General features: G+C 40.6%; 1 protein-coding gene across 4 annotated transcripts in view; it reads right to left on the reverse strand.

Moving 5' to 3' along the window:
• Positions 1-1,548: 1,548 nt before the first annotated feature.
• clmna (calmin a) overlaps positions 1,549-19,648 on the reverse strand; it is a 49,730-nt gene continuing 31,630 nt past the window's right edge. For 2 of the 4 annotated variants that reach the window (XM_087170556.1, XM_023394708.2), the window contains 11 exons: positions 17,889-17,984; positions 17,693-17,776; positions 17,518-17,610; positions 15,598-15,794; positions 13,675-13,868; positions 13,057-13,139; positions 10,738-12,948; positions 8,691-8,869; positions 5,621-5,711; positions 5,451-5,506; positions 1,549-4,584 (listed from right to left, as the gene is read on the reverse strand). In XM_087170556.1, coding sequence (XP_087026682.1) covers positions 4,461-4,584; positions 5,451-5,506; positions 5,621-5,711; positions 8,691-8,869; positions 10,738-12,948; positions 13,057-13,139; positions 13,675-13,868; positions 15,598-15,794; positions 17,518-17,610; positions 17,693-17,776; positions 17,889-17,984 — 3,408 coding nt within the window. In that variant the 3' untranslated portion in view covers positions 1,549-4,460. The remainder of the gene's footprint in view (positions 4,585-5,450; positions 5,507-5,620; positions 5,712-8,690; positions 8,870-10,737; positions 12,949-13,056; positions 13,140-13,674; positions 13,869-15,597; positions 15,795-17,517; positions 17,611-17,692; positions 17,777-17,888; positions 17,985-19,648) is intronic. The other 2 variants (XM_023394710.2, XM_023394709.2) reach the window with 2 other exon arrangements.

A 19,648-nucleotide genomic window follows, 5' to 3' on the forward strand; every position in this document is an offset into this window, starting at 1 on the left:
GTCACTCTATATTTCAGAGGAAAATATTGTACTTATTACTCCACTACTAGTTAAAGTTTAAGATTCTAAAAAACTACAATCACCTTTGATCTTTTGGATATAAAATGTAATCGCTAAATTTTATCCTTATAGACATTTGAGTTAAAATGTGTCATAATTAGTGCATGAATTTGGGAGTTATGGCCAAAAATATGTTTTAATGAGGTCACAGTGTGACAGAAGTGATGAAATTCCACCTGGGCGTTCCTGATATATTGGATTCAACAATATGCAGTTGCCGGCGCAGAGGAGTAAAAACATCTACATATTCTTAAGTATGATTAAGAAAGCAGGACTTTTACTCTACTTGTATTTAGGTACCTTCTATTGTTGGACTGGTACTTTTTTCACTCATTAGTAGAGATGAGGGACTTAACTCAGAAACTAACAGATCTGAGGACTTGAGACTTGCTCGACCAACACTGATAAAAGACTCGACTATTTTTTAATCAAATATTTCCATTTTTCTAGAAGTTACATTTGTTTTTTTGAAGCATTAGCGGGTGATTTTTATCGCCATGCCCACAAACCTGGCAACCTATTAGGACGTGGCAGACCAGCAGGGACCAACGCACAAGGCAGCGATCATGGGGAGGGGTTAAGTCCAAAAATACAAAAATTTATATTGGGAGAAGAGAGAGCACGTTGCAGGTTCCACATACAGATGTGTAGTAATGGTAATGGCACTCAGTAGGACAAACAATCCTACACATTAAAGAAAGTGATAAAACAATATCCACAGCAAAATGTAATGAGTTCTTCCCTCTCCACGTCTACTCTGAACCTGCTTGAGACTTGAAGGTTAAAACTTGTGACTTGCTTTACCTGAGCAATGACTTGACTTGACTTCCTTGACTCTTACCATGGTAACTGTGTGACCTGCACTTGTGACTTCCTCCCACCTCTGCTCGTTACTTCCACCACCGTCTATCTCTGATTGTAGCGACTAAAAACATGAGTAAAGTTTTCATGGTTGTGTTTAGGCAATTGGAACATGAATGTTAGGAAAGGATGGTGGATACTTCAGAAACGTTTTATACTGTGTGACTGTTGATTTGCTGTAAGCGTTAGAAAGGAGGTGGTATCAGTGGGTGAACCTTTAGTTGGAATTGTCTTGTCAAACCAACTTTTCATATAAAATAAAAGTCTAAAGTCTATAATAAAAATCTTAAGAAAATCTTTTTTGCTGTCTTACTGTGAAGTTTAGTTGGCAGTGGCATTCATAAATTCAATTAAAAATACAACTGTATTGTATTATTCTTATTATTAACCTTTTTGAGAATCACAAATTCATTTTCACAACACTGTGCATTGTTTTTTTCATTTCACACATGACTTTTTCTCATACAATTACAACTTAATCTAACTTTTATTTTCACTTAGATGAAATTTAACTTAAAAAATATAATGACTATTCTTTATAAAAAAAAAATTAGAATTACATTTTTATCAAATAAAATTTCAACTTATTTAAAATATTTTCACTTTTATGAAATTAAATGACTTAACTTCAATTTAAAATAATGACTTTATTCTTTATTGTGACATTTTCTTTTGTACATGACTTTTTCTTAGAATTAAAATTTGACTTGTGAGTATTTTCTCAAAATATTACAACTTCAGTCTTGAAATTTTACTTTTCCTACCATGACTTTTACTTTGTAAAATTATGATTTTATTCTTGTAACATTTTTAACTTGTAAGATTCTAATTTTTCCCTTGAAATTCTTACTTCACTTTCATGACATTATGAGTTTTTCCCACTGTCACACACATCAAGTCTTAAATCTTTAGAAAACCTTTTCTGCTGTCTTATTGTGAAGTGCAGTTGGCAGTGGCATTCATAAGTTTCCTGTTAGTACAAAACAATAAAGCACATTGATTTCTAAAACAAAAACAGCACAGTGTGATTAGCATTCAGCCCGTACTGCAGGCTGTCAGGAAACAGAATGGAACTGGGACACAGCTCTAGTTCTCACAAGGATAAAAGGGCAAGAACACATCCAAACACACACATGAGACATGATCATGATGCACTGTGCTGCAGGGACGACCCAGTTTGTACAGAACTCAATGAATGAATGGCTTTTTTTTTTTGCTGCTGCCCCCTCAGTGGATGTAGGAGCTGGACTGATGCTCAGAGTAAACAGACTTCACCCAGCGGGCGGCTGGTGTGGAAGCAGAGTTGTGCTTGTTGATGCAGATTGTGATGAAATGAGGAATATTTACTATCACTTTGTCATAACCCTTCATTACAGACAGTTGTTCAAAAATAACATATAGAAAGATATTTCATTTTAAAGCGTTCTCTTTCCGTCGACAAGCTCAGGCATAGCTCAGTCACATAAAACACTTCTTTATCATAAAACTTTTTTAAAAATCCATTCACACATCTTATGAGCCATAAAATATTACAAATACATATTCTGCCTCAGCTATTATACAACAGAGAGCTGGGGTGAAGCTTCAGTACAAGAGTTAGATATGACTTCCTACGTGTTAAAAACAACATTACTGGGCTTGTGGTGAGTCGTGACTTTTCCGTATGAGCACTTCCAAAACTATCTTTGGCAGTTTGCATTCTCTTTCAAAAGTGCAACAGATCCTTAATAAACCCCCCCCTCCTCTCCCCCCTCCCTTCATTCAGACGGCTGAGCCCAAAAAGCCTTTATCACATACCAGTCAAAAGGTTTAGAACAAACCATTTTTCCAGTTCTCACTGAAATTTGAAATAAATTCAGTTCAACAAGAAGGTCCCATGATTCCTTCTTTTTAAACTCTCCAGTTGTATATTTGCTCATAAAAACTGAGACATTGAATTACGTCTATTCAAATAACAGCTGGAACTAGAATCACCTCCTCGAGGTCGTCTGCCTCCTCCACTCAGACTAGTTTCAGGTTACATCCCTTTTTATACAGAATCATATAAAATATCAACCATTTGTCTTTTTTTTTTTCATTTTGTCATAATTGCTGCGTGACATCTTGAGTTATGGCTAAAAAGTGTTTTGTGAGGTCACACTGACCTTGACCTTTGACCACTTAAGTCTCATCCCTGAGCCAAATTTGAAGGGATTCCCTTGAAGAGTTCTCATGATACTGCGTTCACAAGGCCAAAAACATGTTTTGTGAGGTCACCATGACCTTGACCTTTGACCTCTAACCACAGAAATCTAACCAATTTGTCCTGCAGTCCAAGTGAATATTTTTTACCAAATTTGAAGACGTTCTGTCTGAGATATCATGTCCACAAGAATGAGATGGATGGATGGATGGATGGACAACCCAAAAAACAACACACCTCTGGCTCTGGCTGGCGGAGGTATAAAAATGGAGGTGTTCTAGAACTTTTGACCAGTAGTGTAAAATATATATATTTCCTGCTTCAGCTCCACTAACTAAACTTTTTTATCATCAGCCTGAAGCCGTTTCACTTTTCAATTCTTCATCTGGGTTAAATGGCTATTCAACTGTGCATACATACATCCATAGCATATATCTCTATCTACAATCAGAGTGAGCTGTACAGTCACATCGTCTCACAAAGTCAACTCGTTCTGCTTCGCACAGCAATAAAGCACAAACTTCTACAGCGTCTATAGAACAGGAGCAGATCTGCAGTGGAGATATCGGAGCCACTGTTTGGAGATTTGAAAAATAAATTTGTAATATTCTGATAAAAAGGGGGTAAAGTCATGAGAGGAAGTTTGAGAAAAGGTTGCACAAATAAAATGGAAAGGAAATAAAAGCAATTTCAGAGTGAAGTTGCTAGTTTAATATTATCATTATTAACATTTTCTCAGAATTACAAATTCATTTTCACTACACTGTGCATTGTTATTATTATTATTTTTTTTTTTATTATTATTATTTCACAAAATAAAATGAATTTATCCTCAAAATATTATGACTTTCTTATAAAATTACAACTTAATAAAAATGTTATTTTTACTTTAATGACGTTTAATGACTTAACTTTAATTTAAAATAATGACTTTATTCTTTATCATGACATTTTTTCTTAGAATTACAATTTAACTTGTGAGTTCTTTCTCAAAATATTTCAACTTTAGTCTTGAGATTCTACTTTTTCTATCAAGACTTTTACTTTGTAAAATGATGACTTTATTCTTGTAACATTTTTACCTGTAAGATTTGAATTTTTCCTTTGAAATTCTTACTTCACGTTCATAGCATCAGGACTTTTCCCTCTGCTGCTCCTCGTCACACAGATCACACACTTCAAGCCACATCAAAAGCTAAAAAAAGCAAAACCTCATGAAAAGCTGTAGTACTTTGAAATATACATCAGAGATGAGTGGCAGTTGAGCTATATGTGTGTGGTGTGTCCTCTTTTTTATTTTTACGTGTGTATTAGTGTGTGTGTTTGAGTGTGTGTGTGTGTGTGTGTGAGTGTGTGTTCAGTGGTCGAGGTTCAGCAGCAGGCTGGGCAGTGTCTTCAGGTCCATCTGTGGCAGCAGCCAGAAACAGTAGAGCAGCAGCCAGAGCAGCAGCAGCAGATAGAGCTCCCAGCTCTCACTCCTCCTACACACACACACACACACACACACACACACACACACACACACACACACACACACACACACACACACAGGGAGAAAAAGTTCAGAGGAGACACAAAAATAACACAAGCTTATCAACGCAAGTAGCTTCTTGTCATTAGTCAGAGGACAAAAACGTCTCATTTGGATTAGTTAATATTAATATTAGTATTAGTACCGTGTCCTTGGCTGTCTGCTGTTCAGCACTGACTCAGTCACATTAGTTTGACAAAGCTTCTCTGTTCTACAAAAAATAACCTCTGCTGTCCCACAATCCACTGCAAACCCCATCACCCGTTTAAATTTAAACTAGGCTTCAATGAGTAAGACTGAATGAACTCAACCCCTCTAGAGTCTGCGACTAAATGAGATGTGGTGTGTTCCAAAGGCCTTCAAGTGCACAGTGACCATATTCCTACAAGCTGATAATATTTATTTTAAATGTTTATAATGTAAGTTTTAGTTTTTCCATTAAATAATGTGTTTAATGCTCTATAGAGCACTGGAGCATGAAGCCAGGATTTAAACTAGAATCTCCTGCTGGTTGTCTGCCTCCTCCCCTCAGACTAGTTTCAGGTTACATCCTGTTTATCCAGAGTCAAAGAAAATATGAACCATCCGTCAAGTATTTTTTCAGGTCACACTGACCTTGACCTTTGACCTTTGACCACAAAGGAAATCTAATCAGATCATCCTTGAGTCCAAGCGAATGTTTGTGCCACATTTGAAGAAGTTCTTTCAAGGCGTTACTGAGATATTGTTACTGAGATGCCGCGTCCAAGAGAAAAGCCACGGATGTATCACTTCATACAAAGGACTGGGAACTGAATCATGTGACCACGTTCTTACCAAAAGTCACCATTGTCATCTTTCCTGGTCGCCACGGTCTCAGCTCTCTGTTTGTCCTGTGAGTGGAGAAAAACACCGGACACACACTCTTAGTGAACTGCGACGGCACAGATGATTCATCCAGGGACAGCGAGATCTCCGCGGAGAAGGAAATGGAGTGTCAAACTAACCACAGCCTCAGTGAGATGAACCCCCTTTCTGTGACGGAGAACCGGAGGGATGTGACTTTCATCTGGTCTGCTGGAACTTTTGGTGACACTCCTGAAAAGGACAAAATCCATTAGTTCTGGCCTCATCAGGAGAGAGCAGACCCAGGCAACGCAGCGGGGAAAGCCTATATGAGTATTTACACATCTGCAGATCATAGTAATACAGGTATGAAAACAAAACGGTCCCTGTTTCCTTCACCACCACAACAAGAACTCATTCTTCCTGTTGGGAGTTTCATCTGTATTTCATCTTGTTTTTTTTATCATAGAACTCCAAAAAAAGTTGAAAGTAACACACGTTTGACATATTATGGCCTTAGTAAGTTGAGATATCGGTCTCTTCAGCTGCTAAATGCTCCGCTGTGTTCACCAGCTGGCCGCCAACTGTGTCTGCTGTTTGATGCTGAGCAGGAAGTGGATGACTGGGCTTATCAGAGCTTTCAGAGCACCTGGTTGGTTTGACAACACCCGTGGTTACTGGTGGATTTAATATTACGGATCCCATAGCTTCAAACAAAAATAACACCCGGGCAACAAACACAATCTGACCAGCAACACGTCACACTGCCGGACCATAGAAGACATATATTACTGAACGAATGAGATTCTCCTGAGGAATTAGGATTTTCTAAGTGTCAATCAATATTTCTAAAATCAACGGCGTTTGGTAACAAAGTACATTTACTTGAGTACTGTACTTTTTTACTTTATTTTAAAAATTTCAGACTTTTACTCCACTACACTTAAAAGACAAATATTGTACTTTTGACTCCACTACATTTCTATGAAGCATCTTACTTGGAAGCAGAGCTTTTAGTAGGTGGACTGAATTTTATTTTGAAAATGTGATCGACCAAACACTGTGTTGATCCCAGGAGAAAAACCAATCACAGCCAACTCCTCCACTGTCAGTCATGACAACCTGTCAGTGTCCTAACCATGGCAATGTTAGATAAAGATGAGTCTGATCTGAAGTCTGTGTTTGAAGGTTTAGAATTAAAGAAAGATTCATTTAGTCTGAAATGTTTGCTGTGTTTATTGCGACCACATTTTTCATTAAAATTATGAAAGCGACTACAGCTCCTTTTGTTGATTAAATTGTGTGTTTATGTCCATGTCTACAGTCATTGTATCATATTCTACAGGTTCTACAGTCGGTCAGTCAGTCAGTCAGTCAGTCAGTCAGTCAGTAGAGTTGTGTCAAGTCATTAGGTTCTGTAAATGTGGAACAAAACAACAATGAGTTGACATATAAAACTTTACTTTTGAATACTTCAGTATTTTTATGATCAAGTACTCCTGCACTAAAATTTGTCTGAACAACTGTCACTTGTACTGGAGTGATATTTGACCAGGGGGATCTGTACTGTGACTCAAGTAAAGGAGGCGTGACCTCTGCCCACATCTGTCTAAAATACAGACACTGCTATAAAAGTGAGGCCGTGGTAAAAATAAGGAATAAATTGGAGCAAAATCAAAGAACAGCTGTAACTGGAAACTAACGGGTAGTAAACAGTTGGACATTTGTATTACACACCAGAACTGGCCAGACACATAATTAAAACCAAGTGCCTGTTCAGGGCCCCTGTGGCCACCAGAGGGCCCCCGAGAGCACCTGAAATGTCCCACAAGGGAGCCAGGCAGCCCTTTACGCTCACGCTGGATGGTCCTCTCGCTCTGAGAGGGGAGATTTGCATACATATTTGTTTATTTACAAAACCCTTATTGAAAAATTGCCTTTAATCTTTCATTCATGTTAGTTTGGCCATCTGGACCACATTAGACCAGGACTAATGACCGGCTCACGCTCCATTTCCCCTTGAGTTCATACTGAGCTTGGAAGATCTGCTTTAGACTTCTTTGCACTGTCTCTCTCTTGGTCATTTTAGATTCTTAATCTCTGACCTTTTCACTTCTGTTTGTACCTGTTTCAACTGTTCCTTGTATTGATATGCTTGTTTTCATTGACGTTCTTTTTTAGCTGGTATTTTCATTTATTGTAAATGAAGCTTTACCCTCAAAGATTTTTGATACAAAGACATATAACTACACAAGTTGTGTCAGCCCCCCCAAAGGGGGTGAAGGGGAACTATCCTTCTGGTCATGAAAAGAGGAAAAAGAACAGGGAGGTCAGGACACATAAAACAACCTCCTCCTTGGCAACAATCCTTAGTAACTCATTTGCTGATGAGGATCTTGTATGAAAAGACTGATATCTGCCCTTGATTGAAATATTCTCTGATGTTGATCAATGCATTTTCACTTTACAGCTCTAAAAGTTCATTTACATACTGGCTTGGCTCATCTGATCTCTGATTAACAAGAAGTCATTATAATTAGAAAACAAGCTTTGTTATCTTGAGATAACGGGATAATTATCTTGTTATCTCAGGATAACAAAAAATAATTTTCTCCTAATAACATCTCGTTATCTCGGGATAATGAATTTGTTAACTTGAGATAAGGAGATAAAAAAATATTTGCAAATATGACTCTTCCCACTTTTGTACAAAGCATTCAAAAATGTTGTGCTACATAAAATGGTATCATGAAGGTTTGTTTTTGTCTTCACGATGTATCCATCATTTCCTCTGAATCCCACGTAGAAACAGACTTGACAATGAAAACTGATTCATGAAGAGGAAATAACAGAATATGTGAGCAGCTTAAATACAAAGCATAAAAAGCATCAAAAGTGGGTTTGATATATGAAAGTCTCAAGGATTATCATTTTAATTCCACTGTTGAACATGAACAGAATCAAGCTCTCTGGCATTAATTAATCCAACGACATTGATTTCTGTAATCCTCGTCCTTTTCTTTAAGCCACGGTCTTTCAACCCCTAATAAGGCCCGTCCTCATCTCCATCACCAACCTACAGAGACTTTGTTCAGTACTTTTAAGGAAATATGGGAGCAAACAGAGAGGCCGGGTCAGAGCAGTCCCATGCATTGCCATAACACTGGTTTCCCCCTGGGTAATGTGTGTTTCTCAGTGTACCAGGGAGCTGGCTAAGAATAGAAAACCTACCTCACAGGCTCTGTGTTTTCCCTGGCAGAGCCCGGGCTCTGTTGTTCAGCCTCACTCATACTGCTGCCATCTGCTGGATCATCATCACCCCAGAGTCCTCCCGTCTTCTCCCCGGGAAACAAGCTCTGCTCCTGGGATTCAGATGCTTTACCGGTCTCCTCGTTGGTCTTAGTGATCGCCTAACAAGAGCAGGAAACGATGAGGGAGAAACCTTTTAGCTTTTTAGAGGGAAAACAGATTTAAAGTCGTAATGTTCTGATGGACCTTTTCTTTAGTGCCACCTTCAGGCCAACACTTGACAGTGGTTACACAGAAAACTTTAATTTTAATGGGCAAATTGCCATGAACGTTACAGAGCAGATTCATGCACTTCATGCATCCATTTTGATCACTCTATGAGCTTTCTTGCTTCAACGCCACCCTCGGGCATAAATGTCAGTGAAATAGATTACCACAGAATTTTAAAGACCTCATTCGTACTTCCAGTGGATTAACCTTTTTTCTTTAAATGACCTCTTAACCTTTCCTCCAGCATCAGCCTCATAAGAAGAGCAAAATCAACTCTTTGTCATATTGTCACTGAATCAAACACGTTTATATCCTGAGGTGAAATAAACGTTTGGAGGGATTTCAATGCTTTAAAATCTACATAACATGTAGTTAAAGTTGTCACCCAGTATTCACTGTTGGTTTACCCCTGACTCTCAATCTCGTTCTTCAAATAAATGATTCATGATAACAGAACAACAGCCCGAGCTCATCACACTGACCCATCAGTGCAACAGAATGATGTGCCTGTGCTTAATGAATATCAGCGGGTCATCTGGTTGTTAGGTGTGATATTGTGGAGGTGTGAAGTGTCACATTGCTTCATGTTCCTGTTTGGGCAGTTGGACCATCACACACACACACAGGCAGTGTGAAGGCAGTGTTTTCTATGATGCCGCTCACTTTACAGTGAAAGAAAAAATACCCAGATAATGAAAGGTCCCATCTTTTCCTCTTCTCCTGTGTTTTATTTGAAGTGTTGATCCATAAGAAGATATATTTGTGGTTTTAAGATCCAAAAACCATCTCAGTGTATTTTTACATCTCCTCTCTCAGGCTTCTCTATGGAGCTCTAGTAACAACAGGTCTGTGAGCCAATCAGAAGATTGGAGGCTCTGAGCTTCTCTTCTGATTGGCTGACTGCTTTCTGAGTAATAAAAAATATAGCAGATTTTGATGGATTGATGGATTGATTGATTGATTGATTGATTGATTGATACTTTCACAGTATTAATTTAGAACCTAGACATGCTTTATAATCAACAAACACATGGACATCTGCCTTTATGCAATACGGTACCAAGACCTCTGTTGGTTTAACTTCATTCAGCAGAATAACTGCCTAATTTCTGCATTTTGAACTGGAGAATGTTCCTCTGTTTTCTCTGTTTCATGTTGTAAATTGACTCAATTTGTGGTTTGGATTTGAGTGTGTTACCATACAAACATTTGCAAACTAGCATTAAACACAAAGTACAGCGGGGTATGCAGCCCCCAATTTAACTTGACACAAGATTAGAAATTCAGGGGCTCCACGCCTGGTCACAATGTGATTAGTTTTGTACATCTTTGGTCAGAGACCAAAGTATCAGCGCTAGATGGAAAGTCGAGGGATCACCAAAGGTAGTGAAATTCATCCAAATCTCATAGGAATCAGTCCAAAAGTTATCGAAATATTTCACCCAAACCCACATGTGTTACCTTCATAGTGGTAACAGGGAAAAGGTTTTTAGCGTTCAACCTCTGAGGATCAAAATGCCATCCCCACCAATTCAATATATTTCAGTCTGGAGCAAATTGATGGACCGTCCAACTGACCAGACGATATTTCCATGTCTAGAGCCATGCAAATAGCTCAGCCAATGAAAACTCATCAAACGAAGTCCAGAAACTACAATGATAAAAAAACTGAAACACTTAATTTGCTTAAACATGAAGCTAATGTGACACTGAAAAGGTTGGGTTGTACAAAGGCACTGCTGAATAAACTTGCATTTACCTTGTCATCCTCTTGTACCAAATGCACTCCATTCCTGAAGTCTTCACCCGGCAGGTCGAGTGGTTGGTCATCTGGTAGACTCTCTGAAGCTGGCGCTGGCTGGAGAGCTGATACGCTCAAAACAGAAGGCCAACTCTGCATTTCGGTATCAGGTAGCTCTGTTAACATGGGCTCCTCTTTGTCTGGGTAGAACAGATCCATGGGTTCAATAGGGTCACCATCAAGATCATCTGTGGGAGAACGTCGATCAAAGTCTGTATAAAAGAAGTCCATGTTTCTGGGCGCATTAGCTAGTTCATGACATGAAATCCCCATCTTACCATTCAGTTCTGAGTTGACTGGATCCAATGTGCTCTGCTGTGTGTTGGTTTTCTCACTGTCGCCCAGTTTGTCCTGCTCAGTATTCACAGGTTGCGATTTATCATCTGTAGGAGACTGAGCAATGAAGTCCTCATCAATGTTATCTGTCTGAGAGTTGTTGTGAGGAAACTCACGTTCCTGTTCAGTCATTTCCATGTTATCTATTGTGCATGGATCACATGTGTTTATATCTGACGATTTCCTGATATTGTGTTCATCTATGTCATCCAAATGCCCATTTTCTATGTCCGTTATTTGCTCTGAAGCTATTGAATTATCATCTTCTGATATCAAGATGGAAGGAATCTCAGCAGGTCTTTTGTCATCAATGAAATTGGAGTCACACCTCCGTTCATCTGCATTTTGGGTGCTGTTGACATTTGTGTCAGTTCCATTAAATCCAGTTACCTCCGGCTGGTTTACCTCTTCATCCCCAGCATGAGCTTGTCTTTCTGGGTCACATGCTCCCTCTTCGTTCTGCTCTTCTGGCTCACTGGAGATGGAGATCAGAGGAATACTTGGTGCTCCCTGTTGGTTGGCTGGATGCGTAATGATTTCTTGAGGATCTGGGTAGTCTCTTAGAACTCCTTCATTTGTTTCATCTTGTGTTTCTACAACACCTTCATCCCTTTCCTTAACAGTCCATGATTCATCTCTAGGGTCCTCTCTTTTCTCCTCTACAGAAGAACCTGTTTTCAGACATTGAGTTTCCACTTCAGCCTCCTCAGAATTATTTCTTTTAATCAGACTTTCCGTTTGACCGTTACTTTGTCCTTCGTGGTCCTGTGTATCCACAGTTTCCTTTACAAAGTCTGATACTCCGGAAGTGCTCTCTTCAACACCAGTTTGCTTCACAGGTTCTTCAAAATGGTCAGGGAGTGGTAGTTTAGTGTTGGAGCTTAGGGACTCATTAGTTTCATCAGTTTCAAGGAGATCATTAGCACCAGAGTCGGGCAGGACTTGTGCATCAAAATAAGGTTCTTGCTCTCTGGGTACTTGATCTTTTTGAAGCAGACTTTTATCCATCTGTTTAGAGTCTACTTTTTTTGCGATTTCAGCATTGCTCTGATCCAGTGTCATGTCCTGGTTGTTGCTTTTGAGGTTTGCCTCGCTCTCTTTGAGTATTTCCTCTTGTTTTTTCTCAGAATGCCCTTGGGTTTCTTCCTGTGTTCTCTCCAGTGAGTTCAGTGAGTAAATCCCTTCATCGTTATATGACTCAGTAATTGACTGCTCATCAGATGCTCTATCCTCAATGGATGGGACAAATCCTTCATCAAGATTAGTAACCTCCACTGGGGTGGCACGGTACACATCCCAGGCTGTTCCACTGTCACACAAAGAACTATCGCTTGGGCTCTCAGAAAACTTCTCTCGCATCACCCCAAATTCACTTTCAACCCAGGAGTCCGGTGAGCTGATCGCTGAGTCGCCAATTACTGACTCAGTGTTTCCACACTCAGGCACTGAAGAGTCAGTGGGTGAATGAGTGTAAGACAGTTGTGGGGAGTTAGAGATTAAGTTGGTTAAGACCTCACTGACAGGTTCCTTGGAGTCTTCAACCACACTGCTGGAGGTGTCTTCCATGTGGGGGGAATCTGCAAGAAAGTCTTCAATGGACCAGGAGCGAGCTGCAGCCTGCCTAAACGGGGGTGATGTGGCACTCCTGTCCTCAGACACAGAGGAAATTAAAATTTTGGGTGCGGGTTTGGTAGAGTCCCGCTGGAACATGAATGACCGCTCCTTCACTCTGCTTCCGTGAGCGCCATTCCTTATGCGGTCGGAGTCAATCTCACGGAAGTTGAGTCGACCCATAGAGATGCTTCGTTCTATCAGCTGGCAGGACTCCTCCGGCTGGGTTAGAAACAAGGAAGTTGGCAGAAATCAATCAGTGCTCACATGTCTTGTCAAAATCTGATGTCAGACACCAATCACCCATGAACTGTAAGCCAGAACGCTTACCTCCTCTATACCAGGGAAGTGCTCCAAGAACTGTGACACATATGTCATGATGGATTGTTCATCTGGTGGGTTGATAGTCACATCTGGGAAAATAAAGAACAATCATCATACTGGCATTTTACATAAAAGTCCCCATGTCAATAAAGCTTTCTCCTAAGAGTAATAAGACCTGTTCAGACTTGCACTTTATTACGCAAATGTGCTGGCAATTTGACATGTAGGTCTCATGTCTGAGTAAAACCAGGAGTCCCTCTTCTGTAAAAGTCATGACAGTAATCTCACTGGGTTAGACCTGTTTCATTTCTGTAACACTTCTAATACTGCACAAATCTGATCTGAATTCTGTCACATTAACAGAAAGAGTACATCAGCACAGAGAAAGATATCAAATGCACATCCTGCTTTACCTTTTTCCACGGAAATTGTCTAATGTCAGAGAAGCCAACATAAAAATGGGTTTTGCTTAAATTTTTTCCCCTCATAGTGAAAGACTATAGGAAAGAGAAACATCTGGAAACTACATTTATCATCAGACACTCTCCTTTTAAAAAAATCATGGTTTAATGTGGAAAGTAACCAGATTAGGTTAATATTTAAAAAGATTTATTTTCTTGTTACCCTCAGGCTCCAGGAGGCGTGGGATACCGAGGCTATAGTGGGCTATCCTGAAGGCATCCTCCAGATTCTCCCTGGCACTCCTCAGCAGGGCCTTCCTCATGTCTACCAGGCTCGAGTCAATGGACTTGATGACAGCCAGGAAGGCCAGTCCACTTGTCCAGCTCTTCCCAAAGTCCTGAACTGCTACACCATACCTATAATGAGACGTACAATTTTCAAAGGAACTACTTCTTTACTGTCCAGAGTAAGAATGGCACTGTCTCTGGGTAGAATCTAAATTCCATTCACCTCCAGTGCTGAGACAGATATCTCAAATTGAATCTAACTATCTAAATGAACAGATACCACTAGGGATGTGACAGTGATTCTAATCTCATACACTTTTTTTGTCAATTTCAGTGAATATGTCCTCATAGTCCACTAGCTGTCTGTGTGTGTGCTGAAAGAAGCACCTATATTCCTACACAGTCCTGCCTCTTTAAATGGGAAATAAACAAAGCGGCTCGGACCGAGACACACAACACTATTCCATGTGGAGTTTTGAATGGGATTTGTATGGACTGCTAATGAGAGACCGACGACGTATCAGGAGGAGATTTGGCCAAAAAACTGCCAAAGACGAGAAGGTCAGAAGAACAAAAACTGAAAAAGAAGTGCTACGATCAAGTTAACATCGGAGAGGCTTTACAGTGTCGGAGACTGGGAAAGAAATTCAGCCCTGGACTTATCTGCTGGGAACAGCCCACACCCTGAATGACAGGCACGCAGACAGGGCAGGCAGAGACTGACTGGGTCAGTAAGAACTATTAAAAATTTTGATGGATGTTTTGATGATCCACTGGCTCACTGGGATTTCTCCTGACAGCCAGTTCGGCTACGGTGAAGAAATGTTTAAGACTTGAAAGGTATGAAGAAGGATACGGAGGTTGCTCTGTTCCTGCTTGACAGGTGGGTAACTTTAGCTTTGCCAATAGGTCAGTAGCCTATTGTTTTGTCCTGTTAGTTAAAGTTTGTGATAGCTAACCCCAACTGGTTAGTTAGCAAGCAGGTGGGGAAACTCTGGGAAACTGTCTAATCCTCTCTGCATGTTAGTTAGTGTTTCTTGTAATTTGCTCTGTATCGTGTGGTATTTGTCTGTAGAACATGCAAAAGGTTTTATAGCCACCAAAACCTAGAAACACAAGTTTGTTAGCACAGTGAATTTATTTGGTTTAATTAATAATTTGAAAATGCTATGCTAATGCTATTAACTTTACCTCCTTGTTAGCTTAGCTACAAACCTATGGTCCCCTCTTCTGTCACTGTAGTTTTGGAAACACAATCTAAACAACTGACTCTCTCCAGTTATAAGGTTTGTTTAGCTTCAGCCATGAGACAGTATCCACTTCCTTGCTGTATAAGATGCTCTGGATTCAGCCACTGTCATTGCCTGGGCAACGTGTGGCCATGATTCTGAGGGGGTGGAGCTTCTGAAGGTGAACTGAAGGGACTAGTGTATTTGTTTTGCTATTGAGTTCAAATATCCACAGTCTTTCTCCAGAGTTGATTACTCCACCTTTAAAATTAATTTGAGGGTCAAAACAAGGTCACCTTGATGAAGCACTGTGGAGTCTAAAAAAGACAGTGATACAACAACTCAGATATATAGGTCTATACCCACACACACTGCCAGAAGCAGATAGTGAAACTGCTCTGCAGAAAGCATAAAGGTAAATAAGGCTACCGTAAGATCACAATGCCACATCAGAAGGTTTAAATAATTAATGAAGTTGTTGTTGCTGTGCCAAGTGAGTCAGCATCTCCCTATTTAATATACAGTATATTCAGTAGAACAAAAACTGAAAACTAAGAGATTGTCACATTCGTTCAGACTTCTAAGATTTAATCAAACAATTTTAACTGAAAATGACAGACCACACTCACTTGCGCGTTCGTTTCTGTACCCACTGCAGCAGCTTCTTAATGGCCTTGCCGTGTTCTCTCATGGCTGTGGACGCCGACTGTCTCTCGTCTGACGGCGTGCTGCAGTGGGACGCGTCAGAGTCGGAGCTGGTGGGGATGGACGACAGGCTGGAGCAGGACGGGAACTGGCTCCTGATGTTCCCGGTCAGCTCCTTAATCTGGAGAGAGACAGAAAGTTGGATTTCTGGTTCACCTGAGCAAACATTTTGCTGAATATTGATTATAAAAATCATCTCTCAGAAACTTTTGAAGGTATTAACCAGAATCTGCTCTGGTCCACAGCTCTGAGAAAAGACAACAGACAGGTAAAAGGCTCAGTCACCAAGATTTATTACATCATGCTTACCACTGCATCCATGACACATGAAGCAAACATTTCAACAGACTCAAAGCTGTGAAAACACTCGGAGTCTGTCCAGTGCAGAATCTCTTCTGAAACCTTAGAGATGAAATTAAAGGAGAGCTTCATCTTTTTTTTTTTTTTTTTACACTTAAAGATCAGTTTACTCATCATGGTCAGTTCTGCTCAGCCTGTGAAAAGTAGGCTGAAAGCAGGATCCTTTATGGCACAGAATGCTGTTCTGAGATCAGATGTAAGGACAGATATCACTTCCACTTCAGTATTGTTCTAATTGTTGTGTATTTTTAGCTTTAGCTAGTCAAACACTGCTTGCCTTGCTTGTCCTGGCGGGACGTCACTGGTCCCTGGCATGGTTCAACCTCGATTTCATATTTCCCATTATGCTACTAATGTTGTAAGAACCAGCCTGTGCTGGCCCATGCAGACCCCGCGTTCATATGGGTGTTGAATTTGTTCAGGTTCCTGGTGGAACTGAGGCACCTGCCTGTCACATGACTGTCGCCTTGCTGTGGACATGAGATCGACCACTACAGACGGATGAATTCTTTTCCTTTACCTTCTGTTATAAAGAAAGAAGCATCACAGAAAGAACAGAAGAAGCCATTTCCCCCCTTAAATCACAGGAAAAGTGTTTGCTCTCAGTAAAATTATAAATGATGTCAGGACTCACTTGGTGTGTAAAGACACAGATGTTGTGTGTTAACATGCACAAGGTCTTGTAGTCAAGTTTGACACCTTCAGGGGTTATTTTCTCAGACTGTAGAGAGCTTGATCAGAGCCAGAGTAGACAATCTGCTCCCTGTTAACACTGGCTCGCACATGGCCAGTGTGGTTGGTCATGTATGTATGTGGTTTCAGGTGTGTTGGTATGGACAGAGATTGTTTCTGATATGGAGCTAAAATGTCACCTGCACGGATATCTTTTTTTCCCTTCTCTTCCTTTTGCTCCATCACTCCTTTTGCAAGGAAAGCTTTCACAGACACATTTATTCAATTGACATGTTTACAGCGTAAGATAATGATAAGCATTTTTAGCTTTTAGCTTTTTAGTTTTCATATTAATATCTTTAACCAAGGTATTCTCTCTGCAAGACCTGCAGTAAGTTTGCCAAGTGTCAGACATAACGAGAGAGGAAAATACAGGATTCTGTAGTTGGTTGTTGGCTCTGTAAAAACTCAGTACATCTTGCTGATGATAACCATTCATCCCAGCTGAGAGCTGGCAGTGTTCTCAGCTTCAGACAGCGGACTGAGAGGACAGTGTTTCCTCATGCTGTCTGTCCAAGGCAGTGAACCACAGTGTGGGTTACATAAACTACCCAGCGAGCTGCACTTTGACGGGCCTTTATGAATGGAAAGTGCACAGGCCGTGAAGCAGACACTTTATTCTTACACTTGACCTCGTTCTAAGTGAAAAGAAAGGCAGAGGAAAGGGAGGGAAGGTGGAAACTCAGAGCGCAGAGGAGAGGGGGTGAAGGGGTTTTAAAGTAAGAGGATGTGGCAGAGGAAATGAGATTTACCTGGAAGAAGAGGATGATGTTCCAGATGAGACCCAGGATGATGGAGGAGTTTCCATCGGCAACATCAGCTGCGTCGATACTGACCAGCTTCACCTGAGGACACACACAATGCACATGTGAGAACACTGCAGCCAATCATCGAGCGGCGCAGCAGCTGAGTGACTGTGTTACTCACGTTTCTCTCCTCCAGGAAGGACAGGACCTTGGCGATGTTGTTGAGTCTGAAAATACGATGGGAGGACTTCTTGAATCCATGAAGCTGGAAGATGATGTAGAATGAGAAACTTATAATTAAATGAGATGAATACTGCTGCTGTCAATATTGTCATGAGAGCTGCAGTTGTGTGGAAACAAAGTGCAAAGAGTCTGACCAGCTTGCAGCCAGAGAGCTCCTCCAGCAGGGCCATGAGGATGCGTCCATCCTGGATGTCCCGGAACAGGTCCTGGACCTCGATGGGTGGGTCACACTGAGGATGAAGAGAAAGAGAGAGGGAAGCATGAGTGGAGAGGAGAGAGGTAAGAATATAAAACAGGATACCATGACACAGATGTATTGTCTAAGTCTTCAGATGTTTATTGAATATTAAAAGATGTGAGTGTAAATGCAGCCAAGAAGCATCAGAGAGTCCAACTGCATAAAAGCCAGATGTTAATAAACTAATCCCTGATCAGTTTGAATGGTTTGTGTGGGTAAGAGAGCTCGTAGCTTCTAAACACGACACATCCATGTGTTTCAAATAAACCGTCTTTGTTATAACTGAACTGCCAAAGTGCACAAGTCTTTTTCATCTGGTGTTTTTTTTTTTTTTTTATAAAGGAAACCAAACAGCTTCAGGGGAGTAGACTATAAAAACCCAAGATGCATATGTGCATAAATGAGGCCACAGATATTACTGCAGTTCATGCATATACAAACTAGAATTACCCCTCATGGTTGTCTGCCTCCACCACTCAGGAAGAACTAAGCCCAAATATCTCGTGCTCCACCAGGTGAACCATCGGGGCCCGAGGCACAATATCTCTCACACAGAGCACAGCCTCCATCTGGATAGTTTAGTCTTTATTTATTTCAACTCCAGAACGTAACAGACTTTTATTAGAGGCAGGTCTTTATGTCTGACTCCCTCTGTTTGATATGTAGAGTTGGTCATAGTCGTTAGTACGAAGCCTCATTACTGATGACTTCTCTCTCTCCTTCTCTTTCTCCTGCTCTCTCTGCTTGGTGTGTCTTATGTTTAGTTATTCTCCTGCCTCCTTTAGTAATAATGATACATGGAATCATAGAAGTTTATTTGCTGTAATAGAAGCGAGGCTCAGTGTATTGGAAGTGCTCCTCCTCTTCCCTGCAGTTCCCGAGCAGCCGGGAAACCAGAGCGGCTCAGTAGACTGAGGCTCGGCACTCTGCTGACCAGTGGTGGAAATATCATCAGTCAATATCAATTGCGGTCATGCCAATAACTTCACTTGGATTCACTTCACATCAGTGAGTGCAGGGAAACAACTGTGATTCTATTGAAATACAGAGCTAGAATCACCTCCTGACGGTTGTATCCCTCCACCAACCAGTCAAGTTGCAGGAAATATGTAAATATTTCACCCGACAGACACTATTTTGCAGGGACACCGTTGCTCCATCCTGGGCTCAGCTCTATGCAGATGAAAATAAGCCAGAGCATTTTCCCCATTTTTGCTTTGACCTTTGTCAGAAAGGTGTGACAAGTGAACATTTGTACCAAATTTTGAAGAAATTATCTAATATATATATTAGATAATTAGATCATTTCTTGAAACAATATAATATAATTAATATCACGTTCACGAGTATGGAGCGTGAACAACCTGAAAACATGATGCCTTTGGCCACGTCTGTCGGCGGAGCGGAGTTAAAGGAAATCAGCAGACACCAACTGCTGCACACTTCCACTAAAAACATATATGGAGATGTTCATATTGTGAAAATGGAGTGAAAGTGAAACATCCAGCTGATGACGGCAGCGCAAACCTGCAGATTTATCTTTAAACATCAGTCGTCAGTCAGCCACAGCGTGCACTGCCTGTTATCACAAGTCAATACTAACTCAGGCATTTGTGAGCTTGTCTGAACGGTGGCAGGAGGGTGACGTCAGGGGGT

The sequence above is a fragment of the Seriola lalandi genome, unplaced genomic scaffold (genome assembly GCF_002814215.2).
Source record: "Seriola lalandi dorsalis isolate HSWRI2012SDOR001 ecotype SW California unplaced genomic scaffold, Sedor1 jcf7180002054953, whole genome shotgun sequence".
In the NCBI taxonomy this organism is placed as follows: domain Eukaryota; kingdom Metazoa; phylum Chordata; class Actinopteri; order Carangiformes; family Carangidae; genus Seriola; species Seriola lalandi.